Genomic DNA, 21309 nt, shown 5'->3' with positions numbered 1-21309 from the left:
TTTTTTTTTAACATTTGATATTGCATGAACAGAGATGGCTACAATTTTTTTATTCGGAGTGTTCTATTGATGCAATGTTTTTATTTTTCAGCTGACCATCTGCCTCTTGAGAGAGAGAAGTGGGCATCCTTCCTTTAAATTCAGGAACCATTGTTGTTTTATTTAACTCTTTTTCTGTTATCTGCATCCCTTATAAGAGTTGTTTTGGGTTTGGGATTCTGTTTTGGAAAAAAAAAAAAAAAATCCAGTTAGCCAGTTCTGTTTTATGTATTGGTTATTCAAACTTAGTTTGGTATCAAAATTATGCCAGTTTTAAGTTCAAGGGGAAATTTAAGTGAAGTTTAAGTCACAGAATTCTGGTTAAGAATCTGTCATCTCAGATACAACCAAAAGATCCCTCTGCTGTCACTGGGGTTATGACCTACAAGTCTTAATCATGTTTAAAACGTGCCAGTGTTGGGTAGAGGACTTTTCTGCCTCTGGGACTCACTTTATACTTTAAGGTACCTTAAAATAACTTTCTGGCCCATCCCTGCCTTTCTATGTACTGTGAACCTCTGCTTTACCTTGTTTCCAGAGTTTTTTGTGTCCCAGATCATGGGACCAAACCCCAACAAACTATAAAGCTGTCCCAGACAATCGCTTCAATACAATGGTTCTGATCACATTGTCTTCTCAGTTACCCAGGTGGCTTTCTCTACCATGTCTGTGGAAAAAAGTTTGCTAGAATTCACTTAAAGTACACCCAAACTGCAGACACACACTTCTGCCAGTTGAGGCTGTGGTTTCTAATGCTGACCCAATTGTGAAGGGCTGGAGAGATGGAAGGGCTAGATTACTGTATTAGCAGCCACCTATTGGGGGCACTTTTCCTAATCAAGGGACAACTTCTAAAGTCATTTCTGTTCTAGAGCACGAACATGCATTTAAGTTACCTTATAATTTCATTACTTGTCTATATCTAGTCTTTGCTTATTTCCATCACTTTTCAGCCCCATGTTAGGAGGACCATGAAAATACTATTGGTGGCACGGGTTGCACTTGGGAGTGTTCTCCTCCATTTAAGAATGGTAACACGTGCTTCTGTGGTGAAATGAAACAACAGTCCCTACCTCTTAAATCATTTGAATCATTTGCTTCTTGGAAAGAGGTTTCTTTAGAGCAATTGGATGAGCACACTGGTGAGAGGCTTTCTTAGAAAGATACTGTAATTAAATGCAATAAAGTCAAATTCATCTGATTAAATGATCAAAATATGTCAAGAGCTATCCCCTCCATATTACATTATAATCTGTAAACATATAAATCTGCTAGTGATGTCACCAGTGGTTTAGGGGTGGAAGGGTAGGTGGCAACTCCTTAACTGATACCAGAGCATGACCTATCAGTTTTGTAAGTTAAACACAAACACCCTATTATGTGGAACCATGTACGTACTAAGAACAGTAATGAGATTTATTTTTAATATTTTGATATGAATTTAACCCCATCAGTCATGTTAAAAATGAATTCTGCATCAGCTGGTAAAGACCTTTTTTTGAGCAATATTTAAAAATCCAAGCAGGTAGTAGTTTTTTTTTAAGTAGAGAAATGTACAGTCTATTGTTGCTATTCCCTTTTTTCTCCCATTTTGGCCAGGTTAGAGGAAACGTGGGGGAACAAGTTATTACAATAGGTTAGCTTCTGTTCAGTGACCTAGGGAAAGCTGACCAGATGCCACCGGTCAAGTGTGCTGTCCTCTCCATTGATTTGGAGTTTTACTTCAGGTGGTTCCTTTTCTCAGGTGTTGAAAAAACTGATAGGTTCTCAAGTTCTCCTGGCTGACCAGTGAAGAGATGTGAAACCATCCCAGGACTAATTATCATCAATAATAAAAATCATTTGCTTATCCCTAGCTAGATTGTCGAAAAGAAAAGCAAGAACTGAGCCAACTGAACGGATTTCCATTGGTAATGGGCTTTTTATTTTTCATTTGGTCTTTTTAAAAATATTACTTGATTTCAGATTGCCTTCTTGCTTGCTACAAGTGTAGTCTAGATGGTCTACTTGAGATTGGCGCATGTATAAAGGAGAGATCTTCTGAATCAGTATTTGCTGAGCTGGAGCGGAAAAAAAATTAACTCATCTTCCCAATATGCTAGGCCAAACTCCCTCCCCCCCCCCCCACCCCCCACCCCGCCAATCCACTGTATCTACCAAATGAAACTTCCTTCTTAGTTATTGATGGGTTTTTGCCTATTGGCCTAGCTTATAAGTAAACCGTTCTGGATGTCTGAAAAACTACAGAACCTTCACTGTATTTCAATGCTGTTTCTACACCAAACCTTTTGCTTTGCAGATGACTGTCCTTTCCACCCTGGAGACAGACAGTGGTATCATTGTGGATCCCTTTGAAGATCCTTGCACTTGAGTTCTTAAGACCATGGCATTTAGTCCTTGTGACTGGTACCATCTGGCTTTCAGATCAGTCTCTAGCAAGTAGCTGAAACCCCCTTGGCTATCGAAGGGATTTAATGTGTTGATTTGAAAAGACTAATTGTAGTTTTGCATAGTTGCACTACAAGAAGAAAAGATGAATTGTGAGCCTAGATATCGACTCACCTCCCTTCCCAACCTTCCTAACCTGACAAGTAGCTATACAGAAATGAGATCTCTTGGCTGTCAGTGGAATATTGTTGAAGCACAAATGAAGATCTAACATCTGCCTCAAATCAGTTACTTGCAGTGCTGTGAGTTGAATGGCACTTTGGTCCATGTAGAAACTTTCAAAATTACAGCACCTAGATCAGAGGAGGCAGAGGCTATTATAATGAGGCTGGTCCCTGTCCCACATTTAAAACAAACAAAAACCAAAAGTGTGTATGGGGTAGTGCAGAATAATAATTGTTCAAAGAGTCCAACTTAACCATGCATTCTCTGCCCAATGCTCTTAGAACTGTGAAGGCGCAATTCTAGCACTCCTGCCCTTTATTCACATCCATCCACCCACCTTCCCCACCCTGTCCCTCTCTCTCTTTACAAACACTTTATTCTCTATACTGTACCAGGCCTACATTAGATGCTGGGAATGTAGCCAAACACTATGAATTGCACTTGTCTCTGTATATCTTATGAACACAGCAAGTTTTTGGAGCAAAAGGTAAGCCCTTTCAATGCTAAATTGCTTAAAGACATTGTATTCTGAAAAGCAAAAGCCCTCTCCCCCACCTTGCCCAGATTGCTTTTCATTGATTGCTTAAGGTTGCCCTTCAGTCTGGAGTGGCCTCTTTCCTAACAAAATAAGCTGTTTCTGAGAAATGAGAAACCAGTTCACCGGGCCTATACTTTTCTGCTACTCTGCTGTTGTGTAACACATTAAGATCAACACTTCTGGCATTTGATAGGCTATGAAGATTGTACTTTATAGTCAAGACAAAGGGAGAGGTTTTTCCCAGTTCACCCTTAACTCAGAAGCTCCTGGAAACTAAAAATGAATTGTGAGCGCTGCCCAAATTTCTCTGGTAAGATATTCTTGGTTAACTCTTATTACACTTTTCAATAATAAAGGGCTTGCAAGACAAGAGGTCTCTATCCTACACCTGGGTCTTAGGCATATTGGTACATCATAGAACCCATAAACTCATGGTGAGTGAAAGCTTTAATTCCTTGATGCAATCTATGCTATATAAGCATGTACTTCATCTTTTCTGTCTTAATGAATTTGGTCAAATCCAGCAAGATTTGGGGGGTTGGCTATTTTCAAGTATTCTCAATCGCATTTCTAGGTTATTTTGCACGACTAGACAACTGACAAAAATTATGATTAGTTTTGTAAAACTGGTTTTGTTTCTGATTTTGGTAGGAGATCTGTCGTCACAATCTGCACCATACCATGGCAGATCTTGGGCATTTCCCCTCAGTCCCAGATACATACACAGGTCTCCTGTGCTTAAATGTGAATTTATAACTGCAAATGATGTTAATGTTTAACAAGAGACAAGTGTTCAACTCCTCACTCTCCTACAGTCAGCCCAAGTGACTCAATTTCTCCCAGATACTTAAAAAGATGTTTTATTTTCCTTGAGGCACCACCTAGTGGCCAAAGCTCAAAACATTTAATAACAGGAAGAGGAGACATTCTATTAACAATTTAAAGGCTAATTTCAAGAATTTTGAGGTTTCAGAAGTAATTACATTAGACAACGCTTTGTGTTATCAAATATAAAGGGCAAAGGTTTGAGTTAGAAATTGAGCCTTATTAATTCTTAGCTATGTGGCATTAGATAATTCTCTAACCCTCAACTTGCTAATGCAGACCAGGGGTAGGAGTTTTCAGGATGGTTGTGAGACCATCTGGCATAGTATCTTCCCTTTCCACCTGAAAATGTACAAACTACCTTTAGGACAAAGACAAGCTCCTTACCATGTTGGCCTAGCATCAGCAGTCACATTAAGTGAAAGGCCAGTGTTGCTCTGGGCAGTAATGTTCAAGCACGACTTACTTTCTTATTTCAGGAACTCCAGAATGAGTAAATTAGGAAGCTTGAAAATCCAGGTATGTAGAGTACAGTGGACACACATATGTTGTTTCTAACAGAAGAAAATAAATACTACCTGGGGGACAGACACCAATGTCTTAATTCCAACAGTGGAGATGTTAAGCTCCGTCTCATCAGCTCAACTGAGTGAAGAGCTATGCTCTAGCTTCCTTCAAACCAAAGGCAGTGTCAGCAACACTTGAGGCAAATTGGTTTTACCTTTTTACTGGCATTTGGGAACACTCCCCATTCCCAGCCTTCCCCCTCCCCCACACTAATACATCATCTGTGGAAAAAACATTCAATTCTCCACAGATAACTTTATACTCTCAAATTGAACAAAAAATAGCTTCTTCGCTATAGTCTGAATTTCAAGAGGTAGAGCATTCACTTTAACTTTTTCTGTTAAATGAAAGATTGGATAATTTATACCTATTTATTCCCTTGCCTTTGTGGAGGTTTCATGGAATGATAGGCTTTCTAACCACGTGGAGATACCAATTACCCATAAAACTCAAGTTTCCAAATACTGAAAGAATAATTTGTGATGTGATGCCAAGATTTAAGACAAGTAACTCGGGACAGAGTAATGAGCAGGAACATATTCAATGAAAAACTCCATGCTGTTCAAGAATATTGTGCTTTTTCTGTCTCGATCCATGAGTTTAGGCTCCTCAGAGCCAAGAACCCATGGTAGCTCAGGTCTCTGGAACAGTGAACTGAAAAGGGTGCTCAGGAAGGTCTGGTCCCCTAAGTACCTTCATTTAATTGAACTATGGGCTAAATAGCTTTGAAGCATGAAAGCTGGCAGCCCAACCATCCCAACTCAGTTTTCCAGAACTACCATGTTCTGGGGCACCTGGGTGGCTCAGTCAGTTAAGTGTCTGACTTTGGCTCAGTTTATGATCTCTCGATTCATGAGTTCGAGCCCCACGTTGGGCTCTGTGCTGACGGCTCAGAGCCTGTAGCCTGCTTTGAATTCTGTGTCTCCCTCTCTCTCTGCTGTCCTGCTTGTGTGCACTCTCTCTCCAAAATATTTTAAAAAACACTTTTTTTTTTTTAGAAACAATACTATGTTCCAAACTGATTTATCAGTTTTTGGTAAGATTAGAAAACCTCAAAGTCAACTAATTAAAATCTTATTGCCCTCTTATATTCAATCTGTAGTGGCTGGACTAGAAATATTCTAATGTTAGACTCAGTTTCATCCCTAGTTTGAACATCTGTTAAATGGAGGTAGGGGGGATTAAGTGCCATTTATTTAACAGAAATGGTGAACATGTGTAGTTGTAAATTTCTTAGAGCTCCCCAATGCAGGAGAATTAACAGACCAGATGAAAATTAGGGTAAGTGATTTTTTACAATGTGTATCTACAAAGCCAATCTCTTGCTATCTTCACCCATAAATAGTTCATGTTTTTAAAACTTCCCTCCCACTGCCTGTACTTACACGGAAGTAAAAGTTTCCCATTTGAATGGATTGCAAGGTTGTGCAGGCAGTCAAACCTTAGTAATTTCAAAGAAGTCAAGTGGTGACCTAAGAATACTCTTGCTCTGCTAAACAGAATGAAACCAGTGGGCTAAAAATGATGTCATCCAGACATGGGTGCTCTCACAAACCATTCCATCAAATGAAAATTTACTATTTGGAAGGTAAGAAAAAGAGATAATAGAAAAATTCTTTACGTCAAAACCTACATTCCTCAGTCACATTTAAATCCTGTTTTATTTTCTGTGAGCATATATTTGGGATTTTTATCCCAATACCAGTGTCTAAGCAATCAGGAACTTGTACCTCTTCACAAGCAGAAAAAAAGTTAAAGATACAAAGGTTAAGGACAACTTTTATTGCTACCAGAGGCTTTTTATCATCAGCACATGGTTCTGACTGCAATACCTTCTTCAGACTGAACAGGGAGCTGAGGATCCAAAAGTCATTAAGAGAAATACAGGGAGGGTGAATAACTTCCATCAAGAAAATCCTAATAGCTTAACATAAATCTAGGGCACTGAATTCAGTTATTACATGTTATAGACCCAAATCATAGAGCTGCCCCGACATCCAGACAGTCTCTCCTACTGATTACAAATGAATGAAAACTGATCAGTTACCAAAAAAAAAAAAATCTTAGTTGGTACATGTTTCTTTGGTGAGCACCTGGATACATTAACTTTATCACAAATTCTTTTATATAAATTTCAAAAATGCTTTCAACAAATCTAACCATATCCTAATTACATGCCACTTTTAAGCTTCAACTTAAGAAAAACAAAAATAAAACAATAATTTTGTTTCCAGACTCCAGGAATTGAAATAAGAAACACAAAATCAATGTGGTAATGTCAGTCCTTTTTCTATTACCACTTCTCATTCATATGGGGCAATTTTAAAGTACCCTTTTGGGATTAATTTGAATCATGGATCAAACATGGCTGTCACACTGAAATGAATTTATTCACTAAATTGCTAAAAAATAATTTTGAGGGTTTCCTAATCAGTGGAAGTCAGGCTATAGATCAACATGCATAAAGTTCATTTAGTATTCAATAAACAAGCAAGCAAAAATGAGGAAAATTAAATCAGGATGCTGGTGACAGAGTGTGCTAGCTATGAATTTTGGAACTTAAAACACTTGAATATAAATTTTTGACATGGGGTCAATCTCCATTACATCTTAGCAGAGAAAAGAATGAAACTGACAAATACTAAAAAAAATTTAACTTAAAAAGAAAATTTGATCTTTTTTGAAGTTTCTAACTTTTTTGGTCTTTAAATGCTTAAATAATGTTGATTATAATTTGCTACCCAAGTAAATGGGTTTTTTTCTGGCTCACTTCAAATCGGCCTGATAAGGTATATAACTTTATAGAACCTTTCCTGGTTTTCCATGTTCCTAATTCCCAGAGTAGTCTGCCTTAGTTTGCACTTGAAGGTAACACTTGAAGCTACATGACAGAAACTGGCTGCAAAGGTGGACAAGGAGAAGCATGTCCCTCTTGCCTTGACAGATCAGTGCCACAAACAGAACCCACACTTTCTGAAGCATTATCTTCATTATAGAGCCGTTTGATTCCATCATAGAAGTCATCCACTTCCATTTCCTCTACTTTGCGTTTAGCAGAGGTATGCTTGCACCCACTGGCAGCTGGGAGATGATGGTAGAAGGCTGCTGCACCTCTGACTGGCACTTCTGGTTTGCTGTTGTCCTTGGAGAAATCTAAATCTGGGCCTGGGACAGAGGAGGGATGTAATCTGAACACTCCTTTGTCACAGGTCACCAGGGTGTGCTTGAGGGGACGGTAGACATAAACGGAATTTAGAGGCAGGGAAGACTGCAGAGAAGAAAGGTGATGTGCCACAAGCTCCCGACAGTGGATCAGCTGGGAGCTAGCCATCTGGGCCAGGAAAAAAAAAAACAAAGGTTGATCATTTAATTAATATGCTGGCAGCTTTTCCTCACTGCGCCCTCTGTCCTCCCCAGCTTTGTCTCTCCCCACATCTACTTGAAATTCAGCTATTCCTCCAGTCTACCCATCATCTTCTTAGGGATTATGACCAAATCTGTACTTCTAATGGAAGTCTCTTTGGAACTTTAATTCTGTAACTGCAATTATATGCAACATCTTCATGAAAACAGAAACTATTCTCTTTTGTTCACTGTGTATATGCAATGTCCAGTCTTGTCCAGTGTATTCCTCTTGTCTACAGGGCCCTTCACTCCACCCTCTGCCACTTCCAATCTCTTCATGAGGACCAAGGAACAGATAAACATAAAATTCATTAAAAATTTAAGGAAAAAACCAGAGGCACAAAAAAATTTAAGCAAGGGATGGGGAAGATCATCTAGCTAAGAATTTAGAACAATTTAAGTATTTTGTTTAAAACAGCAAATGAGAACTTCTGACAAATTATATTTTTGTAGAAATTAGCAGGCTTGACAACTTTAAGAAGAAATGTTTTTAATTTGGGGTTTGACTAATTTCTTCTTAACCTTCAGGATAGTTCAGGTATCCTTTCTGAAGCTACCCTTAACTCCTCTTGCCACCACACACCCAAATTCCAGGGCCATCTATATCTATTTCAACCTGTCATTATACACCACATCGTATTAAAATAATCCATTAAACATTTACTTTTTCCATTACAGACTATAAGCCCCCAAAAGGCAGCCATTGTATCATATTCATTTCTATTCCCAAACTTTCTCTTCTAGCACAGTGACTGTAATAGGAGGCTTTCAAGGAGTCCAATTAGTCTCTCTGTCCTCCTTTCCCTGTAATTATAGCTCTAGTTAAAATAATCTTCCTCTAGGCAACATACATTTCTTCCCCTATTCAATTTTTTTAGCGGCACCCCAATGCCTACCAGAAATAAGCTAACCTCTTTAGCTTGGTATAAAGGCTCTCTACAATCTGACCCCAACCCTCTTTTTCAGTCTTATTCCCTGACTTATCCCAATTTCTGCCAAACAGGCCTGCTTTCTCTATTCTGTGTAAATCTTGCCCTTTCTTACTTTATCCTTGCTCATCCTGTTTCTACCTGTTAAAACTGGATTACCAATTCCATCCAGACCTGCTAACTGCCACCACCTCCAGGAAGCCTATTTAAACTATTAACTATCAGGGTCACTTTCTAGTCTTGTATATTTTACAAGTATTTTTGGACATTTCTTAACCACATCTTATTTATACCTATGTAACCTGCAGTACACAGCATAACTATGTGAAATACCAGAGAGAAAATAAAGTAATATGGTCTGCGATAACAGAAACATATTTGGTCACAATACTATTTTTATCGGTAAGAATATTATTTGTTATGCAGGAAAGCATCAGTGGAAAGAAGAAATCAACAGCAGGTGTTATCACAGTACAAATGTTAAAATGCCTAAAACTGTCAGAAATAATACACGAAAATGACCACTTTTAATATCTACCGTTTTGTTCACTAAATTTTTTCCTAGTTTAAAAGACACTAGGTAACACCTTAAGGGCAAAATACTATTAACTAGTCTTAGAATTTCTTTTCTTCCCTTAAAAGAATTTATAATACTTAAAGATAGTCCCCAACTATTAAGCTTACAACCATAGGCTAGGGCTTATCATGTCTCAGGGATGCAGAACAAGCTGAGTCATGCTAAGAACAGTGGAACAAAAAACACAGAAGAGGAATGGGGCTTTAAAAGTTCTTTAAAGAAAGAGGTACCCTAGCCAATGCTTTAAGAAGCCCACAAAAGAGTGGTAACAGAAATGAAAGACACAAATTGGGAAGTGAAAAAAGGGCTAGAGTATAATATTGTTCTTTAGCAAATGACTAATGCTCAGGGGCCCACAAAAGTATCATAAATACTCTAATGCCTTGGCCACGGGACATAATACCACAGCAGAATCCTGAAAAGTAGAGTTCATATAGATGCCACTGGTTTGAAAAAAGACATGTATTTCAAGTAAAAGGAAGACTATGCCACTATAATCTTTCTCTGTGAAAAAATTAATAGATTTTAATAGAACGTTAGACAGTTGACCCTTGAACAACATGGGGCAGTTATGGGCACCAACCCCCAAAGTTGAAAATCTGCATCTAACTTTCAACTCCCCAAAACTTTATTAATAGCCTACTGTTGACCAGAAGCCTTACCAATAACATAAATAGTTGATAAGCACACATTTTGTGTATGCATTATACACTTACAATAAAGATGGAGAAAAGAAAATGTTAAGGAAATCGTAAGACATATTTATAAAAGCATACTGTAAAAAAATCCATTTATAACTGGACCCATGCAGTTCAAACCTGTGTTGTTCAAGAGTCAACTGTATTTTAGAAAATGACAGAGCTAGAAAGACATTATTCAAATCAATACCATCTATATGAATTCTTTCATCCAACTAAATCCTTTTTCCAAAATAACATATCAAAAGAAATTCCTTCTAATTTACTACCTGAATTTGTTCTACTTAAGAGTATGACCCTTGCTGAGATCCAGTGGAGGAAACAAAACAAGCACATAAACTGGAATTACTACAACTTCATACACCAGACAAGTCCTCTAATGAAACTGTTTTAAAGTGAACTCATTCTAATTGTAGGATGTTAAGAGAACATCTATTGTTATTTTTCATGACTACGTTCACAGACTTCAAATACGGTAAACATTTTTAAGTATCGCTTGCTAAGGAAACAAACACAACTGTAATGTTGCTCACCAAGGAAGGTGGAGCAATTATAGGGCAGACATCCAGATGGGAAAGGGGCGAAGAATACCATCACATAAATGATAGGTTCTGAAGGACCCATGTTTGGTGGACAGCATGAAGGACTGAAAACATCTGCTGCAGCAGTCTGATCTTAGGCACCTTAAAGAAGAACTGGGAGATCCTGGTGAGGAAGACCTGCTTCTTTAACTCCCTACTCTAGTTAAAAAAAAAAAAAAAAAAAAAAAATTATTTTTTTTATTATTTATTTTTTTTTTTTTTTGAGAGAGAGAGAGAGAGAGAGAGAGAGAACACAGAATCTGAAGCAGGCTCCAGGGCCTGAGCTGTCAGCACAGAGCCTGACACCAGGCTCCAACCCACAAATCACAAGATCATGACCCGGGCTAAAAGCTGGACCCTCAACCAACTTAGCCACCCAGGCACCACATAACTCCCTCCTCTAGTTTTAAACTACTGGAGAGAACATCAACTGTGACTACTGCTTGGCTAGGGACTAGGAAGACCACCACACTCTTTCAGCAAAGTTAACATCCTGAGATTCTCAAAGGTGGGCCACATCAGTCAGAAAGAGGAAGATGTGAGTACAGCTACAGAAGTAGGGCAATGAAAAAAGGGGTAAGAGAAAGAGGTTTGGCCATCTCAAAATGGCGACCAACATGTAGCTAAGAGGCAGGGATGGTCAACTAGGAGGGAACTGGGAGGTCAACTAGGCTTGCCTTTCAAACCAGGGAAACTTTGTCTGAATTCCAGAGGGAACAAAGGCAGAGCCAGTGACAGTGGCTCCCACACAGCATGAGGTATTTAGGATAAAAATCAGCAGTCCTCTCAAACCAGGATACTGGGAAACATGTTATAAGTAATTCTGGCATGGTCTCACCAATACTCCACAAAAATTTCCTATACTAGACCCAAGAATCCAGGAGGAATATTTATTTGAACACATCTAATTACAAAGATATTAGACCTCGTATTCCTACCTAAACACAAATGAACTTAGCAAACATAGCACTGAGCCTTCAAGAATCCAGATCCACCAGGTTTAGGCCACATATGTTGGCTATCAGTCCCAGCTGGTTTTAGAGAACTGTTAAGACCAAGTACCAAAATCTCAAGTGCTGTGACATTGTTTTTATCTTCTCCATTAGAATTTGAATACTACACGGGGCAGAACCTTTTTTTTTGTTTTTTTACAACCACTGTATTCCCAGTGCCCAGATCACAGATTTTCCAGTAAAAGTTTGTGGAATAGAACTATTTATGTATGTGTAAGAAAATTAAACACTGGTTTTCAAACTATATCCAAACAATATGCAGAAGGGAAGGGGCCATGTTCAGACTCTGCATCCAACAGTTCTCTGCCCCAAATACATATTACAAAGAAATACTTTCCTACCTTACATTCTGGGATTGTGTGTGTACAAGATTTTACTGGAGTCAAGGGAAGGATTCCAGTTCTAAAAGAAATGCTGAAAACCACTGAACTAAATCTTTAAGGTTTGTATGGACAAAGCATTGGTCCTTTACGAAGTAGTCCTGTGGGTCTCTGAGAAAGTACCAAGTACCCTGAACTGCAGATTTAAAATAAAGGAGTTGAATGGAATTTCTAAGAAGATCCCTTCAAATTCCAAGAATTCCAAGTCTATAATACTACTTCAGTAAAAAAGGAACAAGTTTCAATGAACATTTTCTTAACACAAAACACCAGAAGACTTATGAAAGAGAATAAGATAAGCTTATTTTCCAGTGTTTTTTAGAAACAAACTCTCAAAGCTACAGAATACATATGCTATTTATAACATTCTTATTATTTATGCTTCAAAGTCCGTCCTTTCTTTGTGACAGTAACAGTTCATATAACAACTTTTCCTGTACTAGCTTTGGGAATTAGCACAGAGATCAAGTCACAGCATTTAAAGATGTCATTTGTCCCAATAAAAAAATGAAAAATGAAATGTAGAGGTTTTCTATTAATGTCCCATACCCCACTTCCATAGTCTAATGTAAATGACTAACATTCAACTTCACTTTCCAATACAATAGATAAGCAAAGTAAATTTCCTGTACCACACTATTCTCTTCTATGATTTGTGATAGTTTCTAAAAATTCTCACTAAATATCAACTATCTCCTAGAATCTACTTTCACTATAGCATTTATTTCAATGGAAAAAAATACTTTTCAATTATAACAATCTAAGGTACGCTAGAAGAACTTATCTCACGGTGCCTGGGTGGCTCAATCGGTTAAGCGTCCGACTTCAGCTCAGGTCACGATCTCATAAGTTCATGGTTCGAGCCCCATGTCGGGCTCTGTGCTGACAAACAGCTCAGGGCCTGGAGCCTGCTACAGATTCTGTGTCTCCCTCTCTCTCTGTCCCTCCCCTGCTCACGCTCTGTCTCTGTCTCTCTCTCTCTCAAAAATAAACAAACGTTAAAAAAAAAAAAATTGAAGAAAAAAAAATTTCTCTCCTGTAAAGGAGAAACAGCCTGTGTTTCTAACTAACATCATATGCCTATCTATCCCAGGGATATAGAACAAGCTGACCCATGCTAAAAACTAAACAAAACAAAAGAGGAATGGGCCTCTAGCTAATATACTGTGTTGATCACCAACCTTTTATGAAAAGACCCTCAATCCTTCTCTGCTCACAGACTAGGGCCTAAAATTTTCAGAGCTAAGAGGTAGCACTGAGGTATTTCTATGTCTGTTAACTTTTACAGTTCATATCTATGACATCAATTATAAGCATCTTACAAAACGCCAAATTCAAGTATTATTCTCATTTTTCTTTAATAGTATTCTAAGTTTTATTAGTTCAATAACTGAAGCTCTTTGCTAAGACTAGTTTTTTTATTATAAAATATAATTACTTTAACTCAGAATTTAAGTCTCTTCTCTAAATAAAATCCAATAAAATATATCAGAATAACTACTACCAAATAAGAATAAATAAGGACATATAAAGGGAAAGTGAATTCATAAGTCTTTTATGGACTCAGTTGGCAGAGGAGTATGGTTTGCAGATCTAAACTTTACATTCTATTGGGTGACATAAGATTATTCAAAGCATTTGCTAACATATAGTACCATTACTAACTATCCATTTGAGAATTTTCTCCATTAAAACTCTTACATTTTATATAGATAGTTGACAAAAAATTTAACTGGCCTGTAAAATTTTATACCAATTTGCAGATAGAAGTGATTGACTGATTTTAGGCAATAATAGGAACTACCAGGACAAAACCTCTTTCAGAAAGTTAGCTTCTACTTGACAAAGTCTAGTACAAATACTTCACTTTCTAGTCAATTATTTGCTTGTCTAAAAAGCAAACTTCTTGCCATTTATGTTTTTGATTTTTACAAAATAAGCGAAGTATAGAAGTACTATGGTGAAACCTACAAATATAGCTAAGAAGGTTCTTCGTACAAAACTAAAGGACAATATATTATAGAGATTCTTATTAATTTGTCAAGATTCTTAAAAATTTAAGTAACTTAGAAGGGTTGAAAAGAAGCAAAAAAAAGACTAAGCTTTACAAGAGAAGAAAGTTCACCTAGCCCGTAAGTTTGAAGTATGTATTACTTTACTCTTGTCTCCTCTTAAAAGCAGTTTGCCATTATAAGATTAGAAATGTCTCTTAGTTTTATAGTCATCTAGCAACCCTACGTATCCCAATGAGAGATGAACTTAAAATGAACACTTAATTTGATTGGCACCTACCTGTGCTTTCTGAAGCAGTTCAATTGTAAGAGGAAGCCAATCAGGAATAAGTTTCTCCATTTCCAAACTAACCATGGCCAGAGCAAGCATGGATCCTTTGAATTGCAGAAGTTGGTTGCAGGCCATACAATGAAGGAGTTGCTTGGTAAGGACTGCCAAATGTTGAGATGGGCTCAGTTTGGGCAAACTGAAAAGTAACTGAGGCCTAGCTGACACTGCAATGGCATGGAACTGAAAAGAAATCGTAAGAACATCATACTAGTTTTATTTTAAGTTTTAGGTAAATTATGCACAGAAACTGATATAACCTCAGGTGTATTACTCAATTTCTTAAGTCTGTAGTTTTAGTTTCATGTTAATTTGACATATATGTTAATTTCCCAGTTTTCCTTGGTTATCTATAATTTTTCTTTTCCTAAAAATCACAACAACAAAAAAAAATGAGTGGGCAATCTACTTTCTAGGTTACTAAAACAAGACTACATATTCAAATAAAAATCTGAGAGAATCAGGTATACTTACAATGTGAAGAAAATCCAATGGCGTAGCTGTGTGAAGATCCCAATTCAACTTATCCAGAATAATTCTCTCCATCCTCAGAATTTCAGATGAAGAACATCCACAGAAACTGTCTCTTGCCAACACCTTTAATACTGGAATTCTCTGTCAAAAGCAAAGAGGAACACGGCAGGGCAAGAGGACAGAAAAAAATAAGCTAATTTTCTATTTTTGTTCAGATAAATAGAAAGCAAGCTAATAAATGGAGAGAAATTTTCAAGAAAAAGACATAACTAATCTTTAAAGGAAAATATTTACCTCATCCTCCTCAACAGTCTTGGCAGCTAGGAAAAAACAGCTGATTGCAATACAACTCAAGTATTTTGGGTGGGCCTAAAATTTTGAAGAGGAGAAAAAAGCAACTTCAGTGATTTTTCAAAAAGTTGTAAGAGTTTGTTAAAAAAAAAAAACAAACAAACAAAACTAGATATACAGGTGAGACAGTATGCACAAAATTCTAGGAATAATTAATCTGATTCCCACCCATTGTTTTCTAAGACCAGGACCAACTTTTTTAAGTTCACAACCCTAGCCATATTATATTCTATGAAAATACTATACTACATTGCTAAAAATTCAACCAATGCTAGTTAGCTAAAGTTAAATTTCTATCCAGCAAAAAAAAATTTAATTTTAGAAGACAATTTTTATTTAATAAAGTTCCAAAAATTAACTCTTTGTACATGTGTGTATTTTTTGAGCTAATTTTAATCTTACTCTCTTTACCTGTCACGTCAGTAATACTAACTACTAGACGTTAGGAGAATTAAACCGAAAGAATATAAAAAAAAAGACTATAAACACATTCCAAATGCTTTAAAAATTAAGGTTGGCAGATGAATAGAAATTTTCTAATTAAGTGTCCACAAAAACAAGTGTGTATTGTGTGTATATATACATATATACATATTCATATATTCATATGTATATGCATCATATACATATATACATATACATATATTCAAGTTCCATAAGAAAGGTTCCTAAATACATACAGAATCAATTAGTAGGGGGGAAATCTTTCTAAAGGGTTTAACACACATAGGAGGGCTTGAATTTGCCTGTTTTACTGATCTATGACAAGGTAGGCCTACTTTCTATCTTATTGGTAGTATAAGAGTTTGCCAACCCAGCATCAGAATACAGTTTCAAATAACCAGGACAATTAAGTCCAATTATACTGAATGACATAGAAGTTATGTAACATAAATAAGCCCTGTTTTGACATTTATTTTATACTCAAATATTACATTCCTGTGAAATTATGGAAATCTTCAGGTAACCTGATGCAGCTTTGATTAACTTATTTAATAAACACGCCAGTGACCACTGCCTTAAAGTGGCATACTGTCTAGAACCTTCTAGTCCTCTGCCTACATGAAAAATAACAGCTGGTTCAAAACTATCAACATTTTCAGACAACCATTAATATTAATCAGAATATTATGATTTAGAAAGCACTTCCAAAAATATTGTCATGTCTATTATGTCTCAGCAGTTAAGGGACATCACACAAGCGATATAGGAAGTGAAGGCAGATCTTGTAGCTAAGACCATTTTCCAGGCTCCCTTATCTCCCCAAGTATACAACAGACCAAATCCTTGAGGTAATCAGAGTTCACTATAAAGAAGAGCCCAACAGTTAACAACTTTAGGTTAGGTAATGCAACCCTTAAATCAAGGGCACCAATAAATTTTATAATAAAAAGAATCCCAATAGCAAGTGTGATTTTTTTTTTTTTAAAGAAACAGTAGTTCTCATTCCTGGATGTACATCAGAATCATCTGTGCAGTTTGTTTTGTTTCTTTAAATACAGACATCCAGATATCACCAACTAGAGATTCAGATTCAGAAGCTAAATAGGGCTCAGGGTTCATACTTGTTTAAAAAATTTAAGTTTCTTTAAGTAATCTCTACACCCAAAGTAGGGCTCAAACTCATAACCCCAAGATCAAGAGCTGCACACTCTTCCAACTGAGCCAGTCAGGTGCCCCATCAGGGTCCATACTTTTCAAGAGCTACGTAGCATTTTCTTCTGCACAGCTAGGATTGAGGCTCCATTCATTGCTGCAACCTTGTATGGTCTGCTTTTATTTAAAACATGAATACATATTTCAACACAGATTAACCATCTAAGAGAATCTTATGCTAATAACATGACAGGACCCATTAAATAAGAAACATGAAAATAATGACATTATACTTGGCAACATTCTCTCACTGATCCAGAAACTCCCCCAAATTTGTTTAAAATGTTCAATAATAAGGTAAGAACCTTTTCTGTGACAGAAGCTACAATAAGGTTATTAATAATTTGTGAAGAACATAAAAATCAAGAAAGGACACTATCTTTCTCTGTAAGGGAGGTTAGCTATAGTAGGGGGAATGTGAGGGGGGGGGACTTGATACAGAGATAAAAGTAGACATCTCAGATTACCTACATTTCAGGCAATTAGTATCATTATAATTAAAAATTCTTTAAGTCTCTTAAGAGTACAAGTGTGAAACTTTATAAAAAGGTAACTGAGTGGCCATCCAAATTCTTCCACTGGCTTCTATTTTTTATAACAAAGAGTACAGCATCCCCGACACTGAATTCGTAGTTCCCTCAGCTTACATATTCCTAGGCATACAAATGACAACAAATGATTTACTCTTCTACTTTTTCATGCCTTGCCATTAAATGAATGCTGTATTTCTGATTTAAATCAATTGAGGGCCTACTATGACAAATTTCACATAATATAGCCAATGATATATTACACCAACAGGGACAATATAAATTTCTTTATGTATTTTTGTATGCTGTCATTCAACAAAAATATAACAAACTTATTTTACGTTGTTCATCTTGTTATACTCCAAATGTATGCCTCTAGAATGTATTTATATATTTTCAAAACACTACACAATATGGATATTCAATAAATAAAGAAAAAAATGTGCAATAGGCTTACACTTTTCTAGTCTAGTTCACTGTCCACTTCTAGTACACCAATGTGTTAAAAGACAACGTTCTGCTGATATACGGTATTTAAAATCAGGAAATCAAAAATTTCACAGGTTAAGTATAAGTTATGAATACTTGTAGCAAAAAGAAAATTACAGAATACAATTAGAAATATTTCCAAAAATTTAAAGCAATGGCAAAAAACATCATGTCTTAATAGGCACATATACCATTTCCAGGAAGGTTTTCCAATCTTTTTCACTTTCCAGAATGTTTACTAATTGCCCCTGGTTTAGCATATAAACCCTCAAACAAGAGGTTGTGTTTAACTGTATCCTAAAATATTTACCTTTACAGTAGCTAAAAACCTGTCCAAAAGACTGCTAGCCAAAGCAAATGTTTCTGGGTAAAGGTTGAATTGGTACTTGAGTTTGGCCAGCCACTGAATCACTTCATCTCTCTGGGATGGAGAAACATTCTATAAGGGAACAAGTAAAAGAGAAAGAGAAAAAAAAAAAAAAAGAGAGAGAGAGAGAGAGAACAAGTGAAGTTCCAAGTTACCATCAAGAATGAATTCTCTCTTATAAAAGGTTAGCAAATGCAATGGAATACATTTAGATGTTAAAAATGTTAACTTTACTCAAAATCTATCAAGCTTGAGATGAATGAAGATAAAATGTTATTTACTGATCATAGCATTTATTATCAATATCCACCAGTCTCTTTTTCTTTATTAAATAATCTTCATTATGTCATTTCACCATATACTTATACTTCAATTAATCTAAGGTGTTCAGGGAATATATAAGACTTTAAAAGTTTAGGTATCACTATTATCAACTGATAGTAACTTTGGAATTAAGTTTCCCAATTCTAGAGAATAAGAAAATACAGGGAATTTCTTTCTAAGGCAGCAAATAGCCATTAAACCATCTTAGGAAATACAAATGGAGTATGGTAATAGGATAATAGCCCATTAAAATTAAAACTAAAATCAACAAGAATAAATGAAAGATACCAGTGACAACAAATGAATTACAAATTTAAAGATCACAGAAGAATACTGAAGAGAAAATCACCTGAACTAATTTACCAATGGAGATACTACTATACAAACATATAATGTTAATGCTTCCTATATATTATTTTAAACTGCTTTATAGGCTTAATTTTTAGATGGTATACACTTTAAAGTAATTATTAGATAACTTTACCCTTGAGTTTTTCAGGCCCCACAAAAAAAAATAAATAAAACCTAATACTTATAATAAACGAAATAGATCTGTAAGTACTACTTCTGCCAGGTAAACACAACAAAGTACAGAAATGACTGTGATTAGTGGAAAAAAGTATTTTTAGTAAGTGAGGGTTCCAGACAAGTAAAGGTTTAATCCTTAACCCAGGTTATAAAGCACTGCAGTCTTTATAATCATAACCATTTTACATGGAAAGCTTTTAAAATATATTATTTATCTAATTCCTTAGAAAGTAGAGAGGTCATAGCTTAAACCTTTTTCCTGATTACTCTGGGTCAATTTTATGAAATTAATTCTTATAGCACAGAAAGATACATTAAGAGCTATTAAAACATGGAGGGCTGGGGTGCCTGGGTGGCTGAGTCAGTTGAGCGTCTGACTTCGGCTCAGGTCATGATCTTGGCAGTTTGTGAATTTGAGCCCCACTTCGGGCTCTGTGGTAACAGCTCAGAGCCTGGAGCCTGCTTTGGATTCTGTGTCTCCTCCTCTGTCTGCCCCTCCTATGCTCATGCTCTGTCTCTCTCTGTCTCTCAATAATAAATAAACATTAAAAAAAATTTTTTTTTTTTTTTTAAAACATAGAGGGCTGTATATCTTAACAACTTTATCTCCTCCAAGTTTAAGTTGGAATTTCTCTCTCTCCCTCCTCCTGGCTTTCTTTAGTCTTGTGAGAAATACATGACTTGGTGCTCATTAAAATCTCTGCCATTGAACTGGCTAGCCAATTTCTCATTTTTTTTTCCAACTTCTCTGTCACTTTTCACTTTGGCACAACATAGTAAAGTGTTTCTTAGTGTGGGTCAAACCAACTAATCACACTTATTATCATTTTTACATCTAACTCTAAACCCAGTTTTAACTGGTATTTTAGAAGATTAACTGCCATATCTACCTACTGGTCAACTCCTTTTGTCAATAAAGAATGACCCTAGGGGCGCCTGGGTGGCGGAGTCGGTTAAGCGTCCGACTTCAGCCAGGTCACGATCTCGCGGTCCATGAGTTCGAGCCCCGCGTCAGGCTCTGGGCTGATGGCTCAGAGCCTGGAGCCTGTTTCCGATTCTGTGTCTCCCTCTCTCTCTGCCCCTCCCCCGTTCATGCTCTGTATCTCTCTGTCCCAAAAATAAATAAACATTGAAAAAAAAAAAAATTAAAAAAAAAAAAAGAATGACCCTAGAATACTACACAAGAAATATGGACAAGAAAATGAGATAAAAATGGTTTACAACCTCTCATGTTAACATCTCACCACCAAACTGGTGTTGAAACTATGACCAATAATCTGAAAACATCTGACAATCAAAACATTTAATTCAGTTCATATTAATAAATATTTAGTGTCTATGATATGACAGGTCCTGGGAATACAATGATGAATAAAAAAACTTCCTATTTAAACTCTGAAACTTAAAGTCTCATAGTGAGGCAAACTTAAGAAAATATCAATCAACTATGATTAGCATAAAAAAGAGAGGTATGTAGGAGGCAATAAGGGAGCATACTGGAAGGGCACTTGGTCCTGTGTGGAGGTAGAATGAAAGCTTCTTATAAGAGACAACAACACATCTGCATCTTAAAAGTGAGGAAACAATATGATCATTTTAAAGGCACGGAAAAGAGCTGTTTTTTTAAGCCTGTGAACTTTACTCTGAAGCATAGGAATGATGTTAACACAGAGGAAATAACCTATTGTTAAGCTCTTCTGACTTACAAATTAAATCAAGGTGGGTGAAAAAGACTGCTAGAAACAGATACTCTGAGAATCAGTGGTATAATGCCACTGATCAAAAAGAAACATAAGGCAGTTCATGAAACTGAAGCTATGGGCTTGACAGGTTCTGGGTGCATAGAGTAGCAAGGGAATTTATATCCTGCACAGACTATCGTCCAACATGACAGAGGAAACTGGAGTTAGGCCATTAGAACCAGGAGCTTCAATTCTCTCTCAAAGAGTCTCAAAAGGGTGGCAAAACATTATCATCTGGAGCTGTAGCTTCTTGAGAAAGGCGAGAGGAAGCAGACACAGACTGACAGCTAGGCCCTGAGTCAAAAAGCAGTTAGCATAGTCACTGGTTATAACATTTTCCACA

The 21309-nt window shown here is 36.5% G+C and overlaps 2 protein-coding genes and 1 long non-coding RNA gene across 4 annotated transcripts in view; 1 reads left to right on the top strand and 2 right to left on the bottom strand.

Moving 5' to 3' along the window:
• The window catches only part of SEPTIN11 (septin 11), an 89871-nt gene extending 89616 nt beyond the window's left edge, over positions 1-255 (top strand). Inside the window, exon 10 of the mRNA XM_086704814.1 lies at positions 92-255. Coding sequence (XP_086560940.1) covers positions 92-95 — 4 coding nt within the window. The 3' untranslated portion in view covers positions 96-255. The remainder of the gene's footprint in view (positions 1-91) is intronic.
• Positions 36-2151, bottom strand: LOC147581914 (uncharacterized). Its single transcript, XR_015250399.1, has 2 exons — positions 1113-2151; positions 36-218 (listed from the first exon to the last, which is right to left on the bottom strand). It is a non-coding gene; the product is annotated as an uncharacterized LOC147581914 (long non-coding RNA).
• A 4198-nt stretch (positions 2152-6349) lies between these two features.
• CCNI (cyclin I) overlaps positions 6350-21309 on the bottom strand; it is a 36938-nt gene continuing 21978 nt past the window's right edge. For both annotated transcript variants that reach the window (XM_025921445.2, XM_025921446.2), the window contains 5 exons: positions 18316-18444; positions 15274-15348; positions 14980-15120; positions 14458-14688; positions 6350-7913 (listed from right to left, as the gene is read on the bottom strand). In XM_025921445.2, coding sequence (XP_025777230.1) covers positions 7464-7913; positions 14458-14688; positions 14980-15120; positions 15274-15348; positions 18316-18444 — 1026 coding nt within the window. In that variant the 3' untranslated portion in view covers positions 6350-7463. The remainder of the gene's footprint in view (positions 7914-14457; positions 14689-14979; positions 15121-15273; positions 15349-18315; positions 18445-21309) is intronic.

The sequence above is a fragment of the Puma concolor genome, chromosome B1 (assembly GCF_028749965.1).
Source record: "Puma concolor isolate L17-30 chromosome B1, mPumCon1.1.hap2, whole genome shotgun sequence".
Lineage (NCBI taxonomy): Eukaryota > Metazoa > Chordata > Mammalia > Carnivora > Felidae > Puma > Puma concolor.
This window is presented reverse-complemented; position numbering and strand designations above follow the sequence as displayed.